We start from the raw sequence: 15,067 nt of genomic DNA on the forward strand, positions 1-15,067 counted from the left end.
TTCATTCAGTGCCTCTCTTTGTACTCTGCCCCAGATAACTATTTTTAAGGCACGGTTTCAGCTGTTTGCTCACAGCCTGTCACACAAGAGCCATACAGTATATAGGACAATCAACCATCAACATCACTCAGAGAAAAACCCCAACCCACAAACCCCCTCAGAAAACCCCAACAAAACTTCTTCTTCACAGGAACTGACAGTTATGCCTGAGCATGGCTACCTTATGCTAAGGGAGAATGGTTTGAGACTAGAGCAGGAGAGATTGAGATTGGGCATTAGGAAGAAGCTCTTTGAGGGTGGTGAGACACTGGAACAGGTTGCCCAGGGAAGCTGTGGACACCTCATTCCTGGAAGTGTTTAAGACCAGGCTGGGTGAGGCTTTGAGCAACCTGCTCTAGTGGAAGGTGTCCCTGCCTATGGGACATAGGTGTCCCCCTATGGCAGGGGAGTTGGAACTAAGTGACCTTTAAGGTCCCTTCCATCTTGTGCCATTCTGTGATCCCTCTGGGAAAAGGGGAAATTTGCAGATGCTTTGCAAGCAGCTTCCAGAACTGAACCACAGCCCTGGCACAAGCAGCACCATGGTACAATGAAGGGACAGAAATGATGTCCACAGGGTGAGGAGCTTGAACATGAGCCCAAGTAAACATGCACAGGATTCATTGGCACCTCTAAACGTTGCTGTAAGGCTGAGGGGCAAATTCTCTCCTGCTTTAGTCACCTCCATGGGTTGTTCCCATGAGCTGTGCTGCCTGTGAGCTGAGGAAGTAAGGCAGGATGCAGGCAGGGAAGGACCAAGCTGTGGTTTCCCCAGAAGAAATTCTGCAGCCCCTGAGATGGTTTTGGCAGAGCCACGTGAGTGTCCCCAGAGAGCTGCCAGCAAAAGACCAACCAGCCAGAAAGCCAGAGAGCTTGAGGTTTGCTTTGTCTTGTGGCTGGGTTATGATGCAGGTTGGGGGGATTCCTGAGCATGCTTTGGGTGAGCTCACAGCAGCCACAGTGGCACGAGAAGGGTGGGACGAGCAGGAATGTGGGTGCAAAAATGTTCCAGATGGGATTTGCCATCGGAACTTCATCCTCTGTGACCACAGGCTGAGGTTTTCAGGCTGGTCCATGAAACCTTGTGACTCTGGTTGATCACACACTGGTGCTGGGTAATATTTTAGGGATGTTTCAGCAGTCAGAGGAAGGTTACTGTGCCTCAAGCAACTGATAGAGTTCAGAAACGGCAGAGCTCTGAGACACTGAGGTTTTGCCTTCTAGCAGGAAACTTCAACTACTTGCACAGGCTTCCTAGTGCTTCATTATCCTGCCCAGAGGCAGATCTGGACCAGGATCCCAGCCCTCTGCTTTCCTGTATGCATGAGTCACGTTGGTTTCAGAGCACTGCTGTGCCCATCTGCTGAGGGGTGTGAACAGTATTTTTAGGTTGTTTCAAATCTCTGAGCAGTGCCTGAGTGTGGCCAGGAGATGTGGGACTGGAGGAGGAAGCTTCCTTTAGGGGGGATTGGCATCAGTGGCTGAAGAGGTGGACCCTATGCAGAGGGATGGTGATGGGGAAGAGGGTGCAGAGGGATGGGAGTGAGGAGGGCTGGTGTTGAGGATGGGCTGGCACCATGGCTGTGAGCACAAGGCTTTGCCATCCAGCCAGCAAGGTGCTGGATTTTGCTCTCTGAACCATTACAAGCGTGTAAAGTAAGATCTCTGCACAGCTACTGAATTATTTATTGAATTATTTCTCTTGGCAAGGGACTGGTCTGCTGCAGATATTTCAGATACTTTAAATACCTCTATTTATGTGTGATTACTGAGCTCTTTCTGTAAAATGGGGCTTTCAGGACATTGAGCTCCTTGTTAGCATTTCCCTCTCTTTAGTGGATGCTTGCAAAGATCTTGTGTCTTGCAAATGCACCTCCTTGCAAATGCGTTTCTGGGCAGTGCTGGGAGCCGGAGGCCAGCGCTGCTCCTCCGGTTGCTTGGCGATTCCCATCCTTTGTCTGTGTCCTGCCTTTGGTGCGTTGGGTGGTGAGCAGGCTAAAGCAGGCTGGAGGAGGCTGGTGGGTCAGTGAGGTCCCAGCACTGGGCTCTGGCAGCAGCTTGGTCCCTGGGAGCCTGTCTTTCCTTAAAAACTCCATCTTACATTGCTGGGCCAAGGTAACACCACAGACCCAGCCACCTGCTGAGCTTTCATTCATCCTTCCCTGTCCTCTCCCTTCAGTACATAGAGGTCACAGAAGAGCATTCCTCATTGTCAAGTTCATTTCCTTTTCTCCCAAGGGAAGCAGTGGATTCCCCTACAACAGGTAGACTCAGCTTGACAGGGTGCTGGTCCATCCCATTTCAACTGTACTATTGAAGCAGATGATCCTTGGGGTCCCTTCCAACCAGGCATTCTGTGATTTTTATTCCTTTCAAAGAGGCTTGATCCAGATGGAAAGCTTTTTGCCATGGCAGATGACTCCTCCTTGCTTACCTGGAAGAACATCACTGGTGGGGTGAGTGGGGGAGGCAGTGGCATGGGCATCACTGCAGCCTCACATCTGGTTCCTATGCCCCAGACACCCAGTTCAGGGTGCCCTGAGCCCCCTGACCAGCTCCACTGGCACGAAAGCAATTTGAGCCAAAGAGGCTTAAGTACCATCGAAACTACCTTCTTTAAGAGCCTTGCTGGCCAAGAGCCAGAGTAAGAGATTGGATGGGTCTGATTCCCAAAGGAAAAGCGAGAAGGACCTTTTTCATCAGTGAAAATAAAATCTACATACTGCTTTTTATTACATTTCTTGCTTGCTTGGTGCTTCTCCAGTGTCTGCTTCCCAGAGAGATGCCACAAGCCTCTGTGTGCCTCTCCTCCCTCGTTCTCCACCCATGCAAATGGATCTTAGGAAACAGAACTATAGATAGAATTTATAGTATAAATAGAATATAAAATAATTTGGAATATAATAGAAAGTTATAGAAAATAGATGCCCAAGAGCAGATGCATGCTCTGCATCCCCAGATTCATAGAATGGTTTGGGTTGGAAGGGATCTTGAAGATCATCTAGTCCAACCCCCTCTGCCATGGGCAGGGACACCTTCCACTAGCCCAGGTTGCTCATGGCCTTATTCAACCTGGCTCTGAACACCTCCTCCAGGGAAAGGGCATCCACAACCTCCCTGAGCAACCTGTTCCAGTGTCTCATTGTCCTTACTGTAAATCCATCACATTTCACACCTTATTCTGAGTCCTGCCATGATAATGCTTTAAGAAAAGGCAATTTTTCTCTCCAAACTGGGTTGGTTGGTTTGGTTTTAATTCTCAATTATGACTCATGGAATTACAATGGAACCACACTCAAAGGCTTTGCTTTGATCCTTTAATTAAATATAGAATTTTCCTGGAAGCATAAAGACCTCCAAGATCATCATGTCCTGCAAAGAATTGTATCATCCAGGGAAAACACAGGAATTGTGGCTTACATATTGGTGTACTTGGGAGTCGGTGATTTCACTCACAGTGGCTGAAGTGAAGCACCTGCAGGAGTTTGGGTTGGTCTGGTTTTGGTGAGTCAGGAGGATTTTATATATATTTTTAATGAAAATGTATTTTGTGATGAAAATGAATTGTTCCAAACATCAAAGCAGCAACAGATCAGACAGAGGCCGTGGGAATCTGTGGGCTGACCAAAGGTGAGAAGCATTAAATGGGGAAAAGGGCTTGCAGGGAAACCCAGAATCAGGGAACCGCTGAGGCTGGAAGAGACCTTTTGAGATCATGAAGGCCAACCACTGATGTCCTGTTAGAGGAGAGAAGCAGGTGTGAACTAAAGGTTCACAGGATCATAGAATAACCAATTTGGAAGGGATCTTTAAAGATTATCTAGACCACCTCCCTGCAGTCAGCAGGGACATCTGCAGCTAGAGCAGGTTGCTCACAGCCCCAAACATCCTGACCTGGAAGAGTTCCCACCTTTCTGAGTAACCTGGGCCAGGGTCTCACCACCCTCACTGTAAAAAGTTTCATCCTTCTCTCTGGTCTAAATCTCCCTCTTCTAGTTTCAAACCATCACTCCTTGTCCTGTCACAACAGGCTCTGCTCATCCAACTCCTCCTTTTCAGTGCTTGTACAAGCAGGACTTGCAGAGGTACAGGGCAGAGACTGGTTTGGCACCCTCCCTGGTTTTAATTATGGCACTGATTGGGAATTCATAGCCTGTGGTGTCCCAAGAGCTGCTGCCCTGACAAGTTGGAGAAAGTCAGAGGTACCTGAGTTGCATTTAATGACAGCAGCTCCTCTCAGGATCCCCGTGGCACAGAGTGCTTGCATGGAGCCTGGAAAAAGGAGTGGGGGGGAGAGAAGGGGAGAGGGAGGGGAAGAAAGAAAATAACTGTACTCTGCAAGAAAAATGCAGAACCCCAACTGTCCTTTGTCCCTTTGCCTGCACAGTCACAGCAATGCAAGGGTCCCTGTAATGCAGCCTCACCAGTACCTGCCAGTTTGGTATGTCCCTGTGAATTGTGATGCTCCCTTCTCCTGTGTAAATGGAAACCCTCATGTAGTGACATAGTCATGAGATTATTTGAATCCTCATATCAAAGTCACCTGAACCTTGTGTAGAGAGTAGAATTACAGAGTTCTTTGGGTTGGAAGAGACCCTTGAGATTATCAAGTCCAACCTTTAACTCAGCACTGCCAGGTCACCACTAAACCATGGCCCTCAGCATCACATCTGCAGGGCTTTGAAACCCCTCCAGGAAGAAGCCCTGGTTCAGGGCTTGACCACCCTTTTGGGGATGAAATCGTTCCTTATGTCCAACCTAAGGCTCCTTTGGCACAACTTGGGGCTGTTCCCTCTTGTGCTATTGCTTGTCCCTTGGGAGCACTAGGAGCACTTTTTCTTCAGGGGAAGGAAAGGGAGGATAGTCCAAACCTTGGTGGGTGCTTCCTTGTGCAAATCTTCTCTCATCGACCCTGCTTCAGGGAAGCGGCTACAAATCTCAGAGCCTGGGGTATGTGGAGCTGAATGTGAGAGATCACAGCTTGAAGAGTCCAAAAAGCTCATGCTGCTTCATGGGGGTGAAATCCCTCTAAATCTCTCTCTCTCTCTCTCTCTCTGGATTGAGATGTCTGAGATCCTGTAAATTCTGTTTCCTCAGTGAAATAAGTGAGCAGCCAGTGCCGTAGCCTAGGACACGGATCTGTACAGGCTGACACAGGGATGTTCCTTTTGGCCTTTTCTCCCAAGTAATTAATGACAGGACAAGAGGAAATGGCCTCAAGTTGCAGCAGGGAAAGGTTAGGTTGGATATTAGGAAGAATTTTCTTTCCTGAAAGAGTGGTCAGGCTTTGGAATAGGCTGCCCAGGGTGGTGGTGGAGTCACCATCCCTGGAGGTGATCAAAAACCAAGTAGATGTGGCATTTGGGGACATGGTCTAGGGGTCATGGAGGTGCTGGGTAGGAGGTTGGACTTGATCTTGGAGGTCTTTTCCAACCTTTGTGATTCTATGATTCTTGCTGCAGCTCACAGGGATTGGAACTGGAGGTCTGCAGGTACTGAGTTGTTCAGTGTCCACTGACTGCATTTTGTAGTTCCCCACTCCAAGTGGTTAATTCTCTCCGAGACATTAAGAAGCTGCTTATAGGAGTTTGGTTTTGTACTAACAAGTCAAACACAAATAGTCCTTCTTTTGTGCTTGGACACAGGGATGGTGACCAGATACTTTGCCCAGTTTCCAAGATAAGATGACTCATCCTTCTCTTCCCTACCCTGCTGTGGATGGAAGGCTGGTGGGCAGGAAGAGAAAAGCATCTCAAAAGGAGCTCTCCTTCCCAAGCCAGGGCCAGGGCACTGATGTGAATGTGGGAAGGATGTAACCGCCTGGCTGCACAGGACAGGGAGTTTTAATTGCATTATGCAGACACCAGTAGTTGGAGGCTGTTCCCACACTGGTTTATGGCACTGAAGCTCCAGTGACTGTGTGGGGAGTTCCAGCATCACTTCCAGCAGGGCAAGATCAAAACTGAGTTGCACAATGGTGCTGTTTGTAGCTAAAATAAACCAGAAATAAGCACTGTCCCTGTGGTGCCTGCTGGTACCAAAGGCTGGGGGGAGAGATTCCCAGCCTGGTGGCACTGCTGGCTACCCAAAGGCTGGCTGCAGAAGTCCTGCTTACCCCAAACCCTGGCTGTGGGCAGTTTCAGGGCTGCTTGGGCAGCCCCAGATTCTCACTCATGGCTATTCCTTCCTGGCAGAAAAAAGAAAGCATCATTTCCTTTCTCAGACCCGCTTTCTTCTGTGCATATTTGTTTCTCTTTTCTCTGCCATGGGAATACTTTAGAAATGCAAGCAATGTGAAGTCCTCTTTGGAATAAATGGACATGTCACTGTGCTCTGTTCACTTGCACCCAGGGCTGCTCCCCAGGGGGAGCACACACCGCATCAGGGTGATGGATTTGCCACAGGTAGCAGGACTGAGGCAAAACCACTGGAGAAAGGCTGGGGAGAGCACGCACTCGGGCTGCTCCTGAGGCCATGGTGATGGCAACAATGGCTTGTGCTGTGCTCTGGGGTGTGACAGTGCCTTGTGATGGAAACTCAGCACAAAATCCCTCTCCTGACTCTCCTTCGTCTCTTGGGTAGAAGGTTCTGGAACGTTTGTCTCCTGGTTGAACCACATTGCTCCTCCCAAACACATCTGGGTCCTTGTCCTGGCCACCTTGCCAAGGCAGGTTTTCTGCCCCAAGCAGATCAAGTGTGAGCAGATCAAGTGTAGGCTCATGCATCACTTTAGGGTGCAAAAATGAAGATTAAGTGTTGCACAAGCCAGAGGAGCTTTGTAGTGCAAAAATCAAATGTGATCAGAAATGGAGGTTGATGGCTGAAGTTGCAGGTCTTGGGTTGAGTAAGAGGATTCAGAGGTGCTGGGAACTTCCCTTGATTGGGTGAGTTTATTCCTCAGCACAGCAGGATCTTGTTTTCAATGTGTATGTTTAGTCATTGAACTTGGATTACTAAGTGAAAGCAGGAACACAACAGCAGATGAGTTTGCAAACCTGTTATTGTGAGGAGCAGCTGAGGGCTCTGGGGTTGTTCAGTCTGGAGACAAGGAGGCCAACGGGAGACCTTCTGGCTCTTTACAGCTCCCTGAAAGGAAGTTGAAGAGAGGTTAAGGGTTGGCCTCTTCTCTCTAGTAACAAGTGATAGAATGTGAGGAAATGGCCTCAGGTTGCACCAGATGATATTTAGGTTGGGTGTGGGGAGAAATTTCCTCACTGAAAGGATTGTCAAGTCATGGACCAGGCTGTCCAGGAGAGTGGTGGAGTCCCCAGCCCTCAAGGTGTTTAAAAGTCTTGTAGGTGTGGTGCTGAGGGGCATAGCTAATTGGAGACTTGGCAGTGCTGGGTTCACAGTGGGACTTGCTGATCTGAAAGGTCCTTTCCAACCTAAACAGTTTTGTGATTCTGTGGTTCCACCCACCAGACTACTGAGCTGTCCAGGGATCCCAGCACACTTGTTGCTGCAGAAAACTAAATGGATTTCTGCTTCCAAGTGCATTTGCTGTTGTTTGGTTTCTATTTTGTTATTACTGATATCTCCACCACTGTGGCATTCTCTGAGATGCCCTGCACTGGACTTACAAACAAGTCACTAGCAAGAAGTACTTCCCAGTTTTTATTTAATCACAAAGGACCTAAAAATCTGGGCAGAGTTCTGTGGCTGGAGTGACCTCCAAATTCCTCATGGAAATGGGCCAGCAGCTTTCCCTAAGCAGGAAGAAGTGAATTTCTGTCTTACACCCAGCTTTATTTATTTAGCCCAGCTGCTGTGGTTGTGAATGAAGGTTTCAGGCAACTGATCCAGCGATATGATCCTGCTGCACACAAACTTTGTGTTGGTGGGAAATAATGGCTTGAGTAGGAAGTTAGCAGGAGGCAGCAGGACGTGGAACAAGTGTCCAGAAAAAACAATGAATGTAGCACAAGTGGATGTGGCTCTTGGGGACATGGCCATGGAAGTGCTGGGTAGAAGAATGGGCTTGATGATCTTAGAGGCCTTTTCCAGCCTTTATGATTCTATGAACACTGGATTGAGGTGAATGTTCTGCTTATGAGTTGAATTCAAGTATTTTCCCTGTGTGCCTGGTGGAATTTGGCTGCTGCAGCATGTTTTAGCTCACTGCACAGGCAGATGCTACCCATGGCACCCTGCTTGTGGGATTCAGTGGCCCATGGTGTCCCTGCCACCACTCCAGTAAGGGGAATATGTTGCATGCAAGCCCAAGGAGCAGTGTGCCCATCAGTTTGCTAGAGCAAAATGCCTCCCTAACAATTAAAAGTCTCATGGTTATCATAGAATGGTTCAAGTTGGAAGGGACCTTTAAAGGTCACCTAGTCCAAACCTCATGCAGTGAGCACAAACATCTTCAACTTGTCCAGGTTGCTCAAGGCCTCATCCAAGCTGGCTTGGAATGCCTCCAGGCTTGGAGCCTCCACAACTTCTCTGGGCAACCTGTTCCAGTGCCTCACCACCCTCACGGGGAAGGATTTCTTCCTTAGATGTAATCTAAATCTCCCCTCTTCCAGTCTGAGAAGGTGTAATTCTGTATTCAAACATCTTGTCTTTTGGCAGGTCAAGGTGGTTTTGGTGCCTCTAGAGCAAATCTCTCAGTATCCAAAGGACTGACATAAATGAGACCTGACGTGTGTCAGAGGGATGCAAAGTCAGTAAAGGTCTCATCACACCTCCTTCATCCTTTTGATGATGCTACAAAATCCAGATGTCCATAGACACCCTGTACCTGGACAGAGAATGGAATCATAGAATCATTGTGGTTGGAAAAGACCTTTAAGATCATTGAGTCCAACCATTCTCTGACTCTACCAAATCTGTCCCTCAGCACCATGACTCTGCCTCTTTCAAATACCTCCAGGGATGGGGACCGCAGAGAATCAGAAAATGGAAGGGATCTTTAAAGGTCACCCAGTCCAACCCCCCTGAAGTAAGCAGGGACATCTTCAACTGGATCAGGTTGCAGTGATGAGATGTTATCCTAAGGAACCTGGATAAATTTGAGAAGTGAGTTCATGTGAATTTCATGAGGTTGAATGAGGCCAAGTGCAAGGTCCTGCACCTGGGCTGGGGCAATCCCTGCTATCAATGCAGGCTGGGGGGATGAAGGGCTGGGGAGCAGCCAAGGAGGACTTGGGAGTGATGGAAAGCCTTGAAGCCCCATCCCACCTGCTGTATCTGGATGCTGTTTCACAGATTGCACTGGGTTGGAAGGTACCCTGAAAGGTGATCTTGTCCAACCCTGTGGCAGTGAGCAGGGACCTCTCCAACTAGATCAAACTGCCCAGGGCCACATCAAGATCTTGAATGCCTTCAGGGAGAGACATTTGTGATCTCTGCAAACATTCTTGGAGCAGCTGGTGTTTTGCATGGTCAGGAGCTCTAGGTAGCTGTGGGGTGCTGGGCTGTCACTGGGGTGCAGCGTCTGGCCCAAGGGACAACTGAGCTAAACAGAGCCCATAGGAGGGAGATGACACTAAACATGGGCTCTGTGTCACTGCCACCGCTCCCTGCTGCCCCTCACCACTTGGTAGCCCAACAATAGGTGAAGTTACTTGTTTGTTGTGCTTTTTTGCTTGTGTAAACTTAAAAAACCTTTCTCCAGTGCCTGGTGGGGGAGTGGAAGTGTTTGCAGACTGCTTGTGCTGGTCTCCAGTGCTTGCCCAGCACTACTATGGGAAACGACTGAAAGAGCTTAGTCCTGCCCTTCAGCACAACCCAGACACTGTTCCCAGGAGGAAAAAAGCTGGTTTGTGTTAAGGTCAGTGGTGCCATTGTGCAGTATGTCCTGCCCCACCATGGCAGTGAAGCCCCTCCATTAATCATTTGTTAGCTCCACAGGCTGGAGCAGGGCCAGAGCACGAGAGGCAAGGGGCTGCCCAGGCTCCTGTAGCAGAAAAGCTTTTTCTTTAAGATCTTGACCTCTTGTAAAGTCATAAATAGAGCTGTGGGGCTTAACGGGAAACCTTAACTGTTGGGATCCCCTTCTCAGCAGCATCTGTTTGGGCTGGCTGACATTGGAGACTCCCTGGCAGGGAGCTGAACCTGGGCTGTTGCTGTAAATAGGAGTTATGTCAGATGCTTCTGGTGTGCTCAACACCCAAACACAAGTCTCCCGAGGACAGTTTCACCTTGCACCTCAGAAGTAGTGAGCTGCTTGCCCAGCTCCACTCTCCGGTGGCCAGAAGAGAAGGCAGCGGCAGCTCTGCTTTCCCAGGAGTCCAGCAGAAGCCAGATCTGCCCTCCCTGCCATCCAGCAGTGCTGGTGGGAATAAAGGGGATAAAGTGGGGATGGCAGAGTGTTGGCACCCTGTGCCAAAACTTGTCCCTTTGCCTGTCTCCTCCATGCACAGCGTTTGTACTTGGCTGTTCTTTAGGAGCTGGCTGGCTGCTGCTGCTCACCCTTCTAGGGATGCTTCCTCCTTTCTCATACCTCTTCCACAGATGCTGTTCTTCTCAGGCTCAGGTTCAGGTTGTTGGTAGGCAGCCTGGGGGTCAGCAGAGCAGTGGGTTTGCAATGGCTGGCCAGGGGCTGTGTGCTCTTCTCAGGCTCAGATTGTTGGTGGTAGGCAGCCTGTGGCGCAGGGGCGGTGTGCTCTCCCCTTCCCAAGGCCGGCTGCCCACGTCTGTGCCGCGCGGTGACCTGGTTGTGGCTCTTGCAGAGTTCGCGGTTTCCCTGGTGGAGAAGATGCAGGCTCAGGAGATCCTGCGGAGCCTGCGGCTCCCCGAGTTCGACGACCTCAGCCAGTTCTTCCGCAACCTGCCGGCCACAGCCCTGGTGGGCATCGGGGCCTTCGCCGCCGTCGTTGCCTACTGGTTTGCCAGCCGGCCCCGGGCCGTGAAGCCACCCTGCGACCTGAGGAAGCAGTCGGAGGAAGTGGAGGTGAGGCTGGGGGCACCTTGCTGGGCGGGAGAGGCTGGGCTTCACTGGGGCGTTGCACGCCTGGAAGGCGTGGACTTGTTTTGGTTGGAAGAGACCTTGAAGATCATTGAATCCAAGCACCAGCCCAAGAGGACAACATCACTGCCGAGCCGTGTCCCTCAGCACCATATCTCCAGGGCTTTTTCAATCCTTCCAGGGGTGGGGACTCTGCCACTCCCCTGGGCAACCTGTTTCAGGGCTTGACAACCGTTTTGGGGAGGAAATTGTTCCTCGTGTCCAACCTAAACCTGATGCAACTTGAGGCCATTTCTTCTCATGCCATCTCTTGTTCCTTGAGCAATCTCCACTTGGCTCCAGCCTTCTTTCAGGGATTTTGAGATAGCCAGAAAGTCTCCCCTCAGCCTCCTTTTCTCTAGGCTGAACAACCCCAAGTCCCTCACCTGCTCCTCACCAGACCTGTTCTCCAGAACCTTCTCCAGCTTCATCTGGACCAACTCCAGCACCTCAGTGTTCTTCTTGGAGTGAGGAACCTGAAGCTGAACCCAGTATTCAAGGAGCAACCTCACCAGTTCTGAGTACTGGGAGACAACCCCTGCCCTGGCCATGCTGGTCACACTATTCTGATGCAGGCCATAGAACCATAGAATTGTGTTGGTTGGAAAAGACCCTTTAAGATCATCAGATCCAACCATTATCTAGCTGCCAAGCCTAGTGCTGAACTACATCCCTGAGCACCGCATTTATGCATCTTTTAAACACCTACAGAGATGGGGATTCAACCACCTCCATGGGGACCCTATTCCAGTGTTTAATAACCATTTCAGTGAAAAAGTTTCTTCTAATATCCAAAGTAAATCTCTCTAGGTGGAACTTGAGGCCATTTCCTCTCATCTTACCCCAGGTACTAGGGAGAGGAGACCAACACCCACCCCATAAACCCAGGATGCTGTTGCCAGGAGCTGCTTTTGTTTCTTCTGAGGGGTCCCCAACCTCATCCTGACATCAGTCCTCTAATGTGCCGTGTGCCAGGGACCACTTCACCCTTTCATTCACCTTTTTCTGTTCACTGGAAAACTCAAACACTGCTCCTTAATGGATTCTCTGGGGTTTGCATTAACAACTTGGTCTTAGTTTTTCTTCTTCTATGACCAAAAATGACAGGAGGTGCTTACTGCATGGGGGGGTGGTGGGGGGGAACTGATTAAATGCTAATAGGATCAAATCAGCCAGTGCTTCATCTGTGTGCCCATTGCTCAGTTTGCTGCTAGAAACTCAGTGATAATAAGAAGAAAGATTGAACCCAAATCTGGGTGTAGAAGGTTTTAAAGTTTAATGAAGCTGCTTCGTTTCGAAGAACAGAAATATCCCTGAAAAGTGTTTCCACTTAAATTAATATCTAGAAATAATGAGTTTTTTTTTTACAGCCTTTTGTGATGTCCTCTATAAAATGCTATTGTCTTGAATTCCAAAAGCTTTTTCAAAGTTGGGAGGAACTGACACTTTCCAAGGCAGTTTTTCTCTGTGGGTTGGGCTCACAGCACAGTCCTGGTTTGGTCACTCTCGCCCTGCCTGGATCCTCTTGCCCACTCCTAAAACACCCCTGCTGAACCCATGCACTGAGTCCTGGAGCTCAGCCTATGCTTTAGTTTATCCTTCATGTTGGTCTCGATACCCTTGAGAAGGTGGCCATGGTGCCTGTCCTGGGGACCTGTGGCCAGAGCATTCACTTCCTCCAGCACATCCCCACTCTGTCACTTTTAACTCCTCCTCAAATCTCCTTGGGGAAGCATCAACCATCTCCTGTAGCAACCAGCTGGGTCAGGTGGTTCCCCATGTTACTGGGGAGTTGAGGTAGATGTTCTACTTCTGCCATACTTTTGGGTGTTGGGGCAGGAACGTGGAGGTGGCTGCAGAGGCCTGTCTGGCATTTGGGGGATGAGATGCTTCATGCTTCAGGGTTTCCCCATCCCTTGCCCATAGGGCAGTGCTGTTATCTGCGTCGTGTCATGTCAGAATACCTTACAGAAGCTTTCTAGCACTTCAAGGGGGCCTTTATCAGGGAGTATAGTGACAGGGACAAGGGGTGAGTTAGATTAGATGTAAGGAGAAACTCTTCATGGTGAGGGTGGTGAGACCCTGGAGAAGGCTGTTCAGAGAAGTTGTGGATGCCCCATCCTTGGAAATGTTCAAGGCCAGGTTGGATTGAGTAATATGACTAGTGGGAGGTGTCCATGCCCATGGCAGGAGGGTTGGGACTAGATGACTTTTAAGGTTCCTTCCAACCCCACCCATCCCATTCTGTGATTGTGTGTCACACAGGGTCTGGCTGGAGCACGCCGCTCGGTGATCGGGGACAGCCCACAGCTGCTGACACACTACTACGATGATGCCAGGACCATGTATGAGGTCTTCAGGAGGGGATTCAGCATCTCTGGTGAGAGCCTGTGAGAAGATACAGGGAGAGGTGTGGAGCCACACAACACAGAGGCTCAGACAGTGTGGCAGGCTCAAAAGCTTAGGGAAGCTCAGAGAGGGTAGAGGCTGAAAGAGTGCAGGAGCCACCAAAGAGTGGGAGGCACAAACGGTGTAGAGACCCATCTGGACTCAAAGACCTAAGGAGCATGGGAGGCCCTAACAGGGAGTGGGAGGCTCAGCAAGTGGAGATGTCAGAGAATGGGCAGCCCAAAGAGTGGAGGCCAGTGGAGAGGAAACAAAGTGAAAGGAGCCCTGGACGTGAAGGTCCAAAGGGTGGGATGTCTGAAGGGCAGAGGCCAGCAAAGTGTCAGATTCAGTGAGCTGGAGGTCCAAGGAGTAGAGGCTGAGGAAGAAGGAGGCCCAGTGAGAGGTAGGGCAGCCTGGGCTGCCCATGGTAGTGTGAGTGCTGCTTTTGGAGGGGGGCAGGGGTGGGTTATGATTAAGGTTATGGTTTGCCTCGTGTCTTACTTTGTCCTTCATGCCACTGAATTTTCCTGTGCAGCCTCTTGGTGCCACGAGATCTTTCTGCTGCTGCTGGCAGACAGTTAGGAGCCTGAGTTTGCAGCCTCAGCAAAGCTCATCAGGCGTTATTCATTTCCAGAACATTTATGAATACATTAAACGGGGCTGATCTGGGCATGGAACCCAACTGAGCTCTTCTGGTGCTGCAAATGCTGGGGCTTGTTCTGCTGGCTGCTGCCTCTTCACCAGCCACTCCTCCAGCTTACATAAAAGCACAGAATTGTTTCAGCTGGAAAAGACCTCAAAGAGCTGGGTCCAGAGGAGGCCATGAAGATGATCCAAAAGCTGGAGCACCTGCCCTATGGGGACAGGCTGGGAGAGTTGGGGCTGGAAAAGAGAAGGCTCCAGGGAGACCTTAGAGCAACCTTCCTTGCCTGAAGAACAATAGAGCTGGGGAGGGCTTGTAGTGATAGGATGAGAGGGAATGGATTGAAGCTGGAAGAGATTTAGACTTGGCAGTGAGGATGGGGAGACACTGGAACAGGTTGCCCAGGGAGGTTGTGGGAGTCCCCTTCCTTCAAGGTGTTCGAGGCAAAGTTGGATGAGGCCTTGAGCAGCCTGGGCTGGTGGAAAGTGTCCCTGCCCTTGGCAAGGGTTTAAAACTAGAAGGTTTTTAAGGTCCCTTCCAATGCAAACCATTCTATGATTAAACCATGTCCTCAGGTGCCATGTCTGCATGTCTTTTGAACCTCTCCTGGGACGCTGACTCTACCACCTCCCTGGGCAGCCTGTTCCAATGCCTAACCATTCCTTCAGAATGCCCTTTATTCCCTTTATTTCTTTCATTCCAGAGAGATTTACCTGTTAATTCCACAACATGGCAGGGTAAAGGACTCTGCCAACAGCTCTTAGGAAAGCTGAGTGTGGTCTATCAGTCCATCGCCCTTACCCCAGGATGGATCAGAGAGTTCTCACACACTTGTGAGACAGCATCTCCCACTCCAAAAAGTCATGATGACTCTCCCTTGCTCTACCATAACTATTTCTGTGCTGGCTGCTCACGATTTGCTGCCTTACTCAACACACCAGTTTCATAGATTATTTTTGGTAGCTCCAGAAGCCTCTGTGGAATTGCAAATATTTCACACCAGAGGATGGGGGTACATCACCAGCTCAGGAGGGGGGTGGAGCTTGTGC

General features: G+C 49.9%; 1 protein-coding gene across 5 annotated transcripts in view; it reads left to right on the forward strand.

The window, feature by feature from the left end:
- The window catches only part of ACSL6 (acyl-CoA synthetase long chain family member 6), a 64,482-nt gene that overhangs the window by 15,852 nt on the left and 33,563 nt on the right, over positions 1-15,067 (forward strand). For all 5 annotated transcript variants that reach the window (XM_054168571.1, XM_054168572.1, XM_009896899.2 and 2 more), the window contains exons 2-3: positions 10,713-10,933; positions 13,253-13,367. In XM_054168571.1, the coding sequence (XP_054024546.1) occupies positions 10,713-10,933; positions 13,253-13,367 (336 nt within the window). The remainder of the gene's footprint in view (positions 1-10,712; positions 10,934-13,252; positions 13,368-15,067) is intronic.

The sequence above is a fragment of the Dryobates pubescens genome, chromosome 16 (genome assembly GCF_014839835.1).
Source record: "Dryobates pubescens isolate bDryPub1 chromosome 16, bDryPub1.pri, whole genome shotgun sequence".
Lineage (NCBI taxonomy): Eukaryota > Metazoa > Chordata > Aves > Piciformes > Picidae > Dryobates > Dryobates pubescens.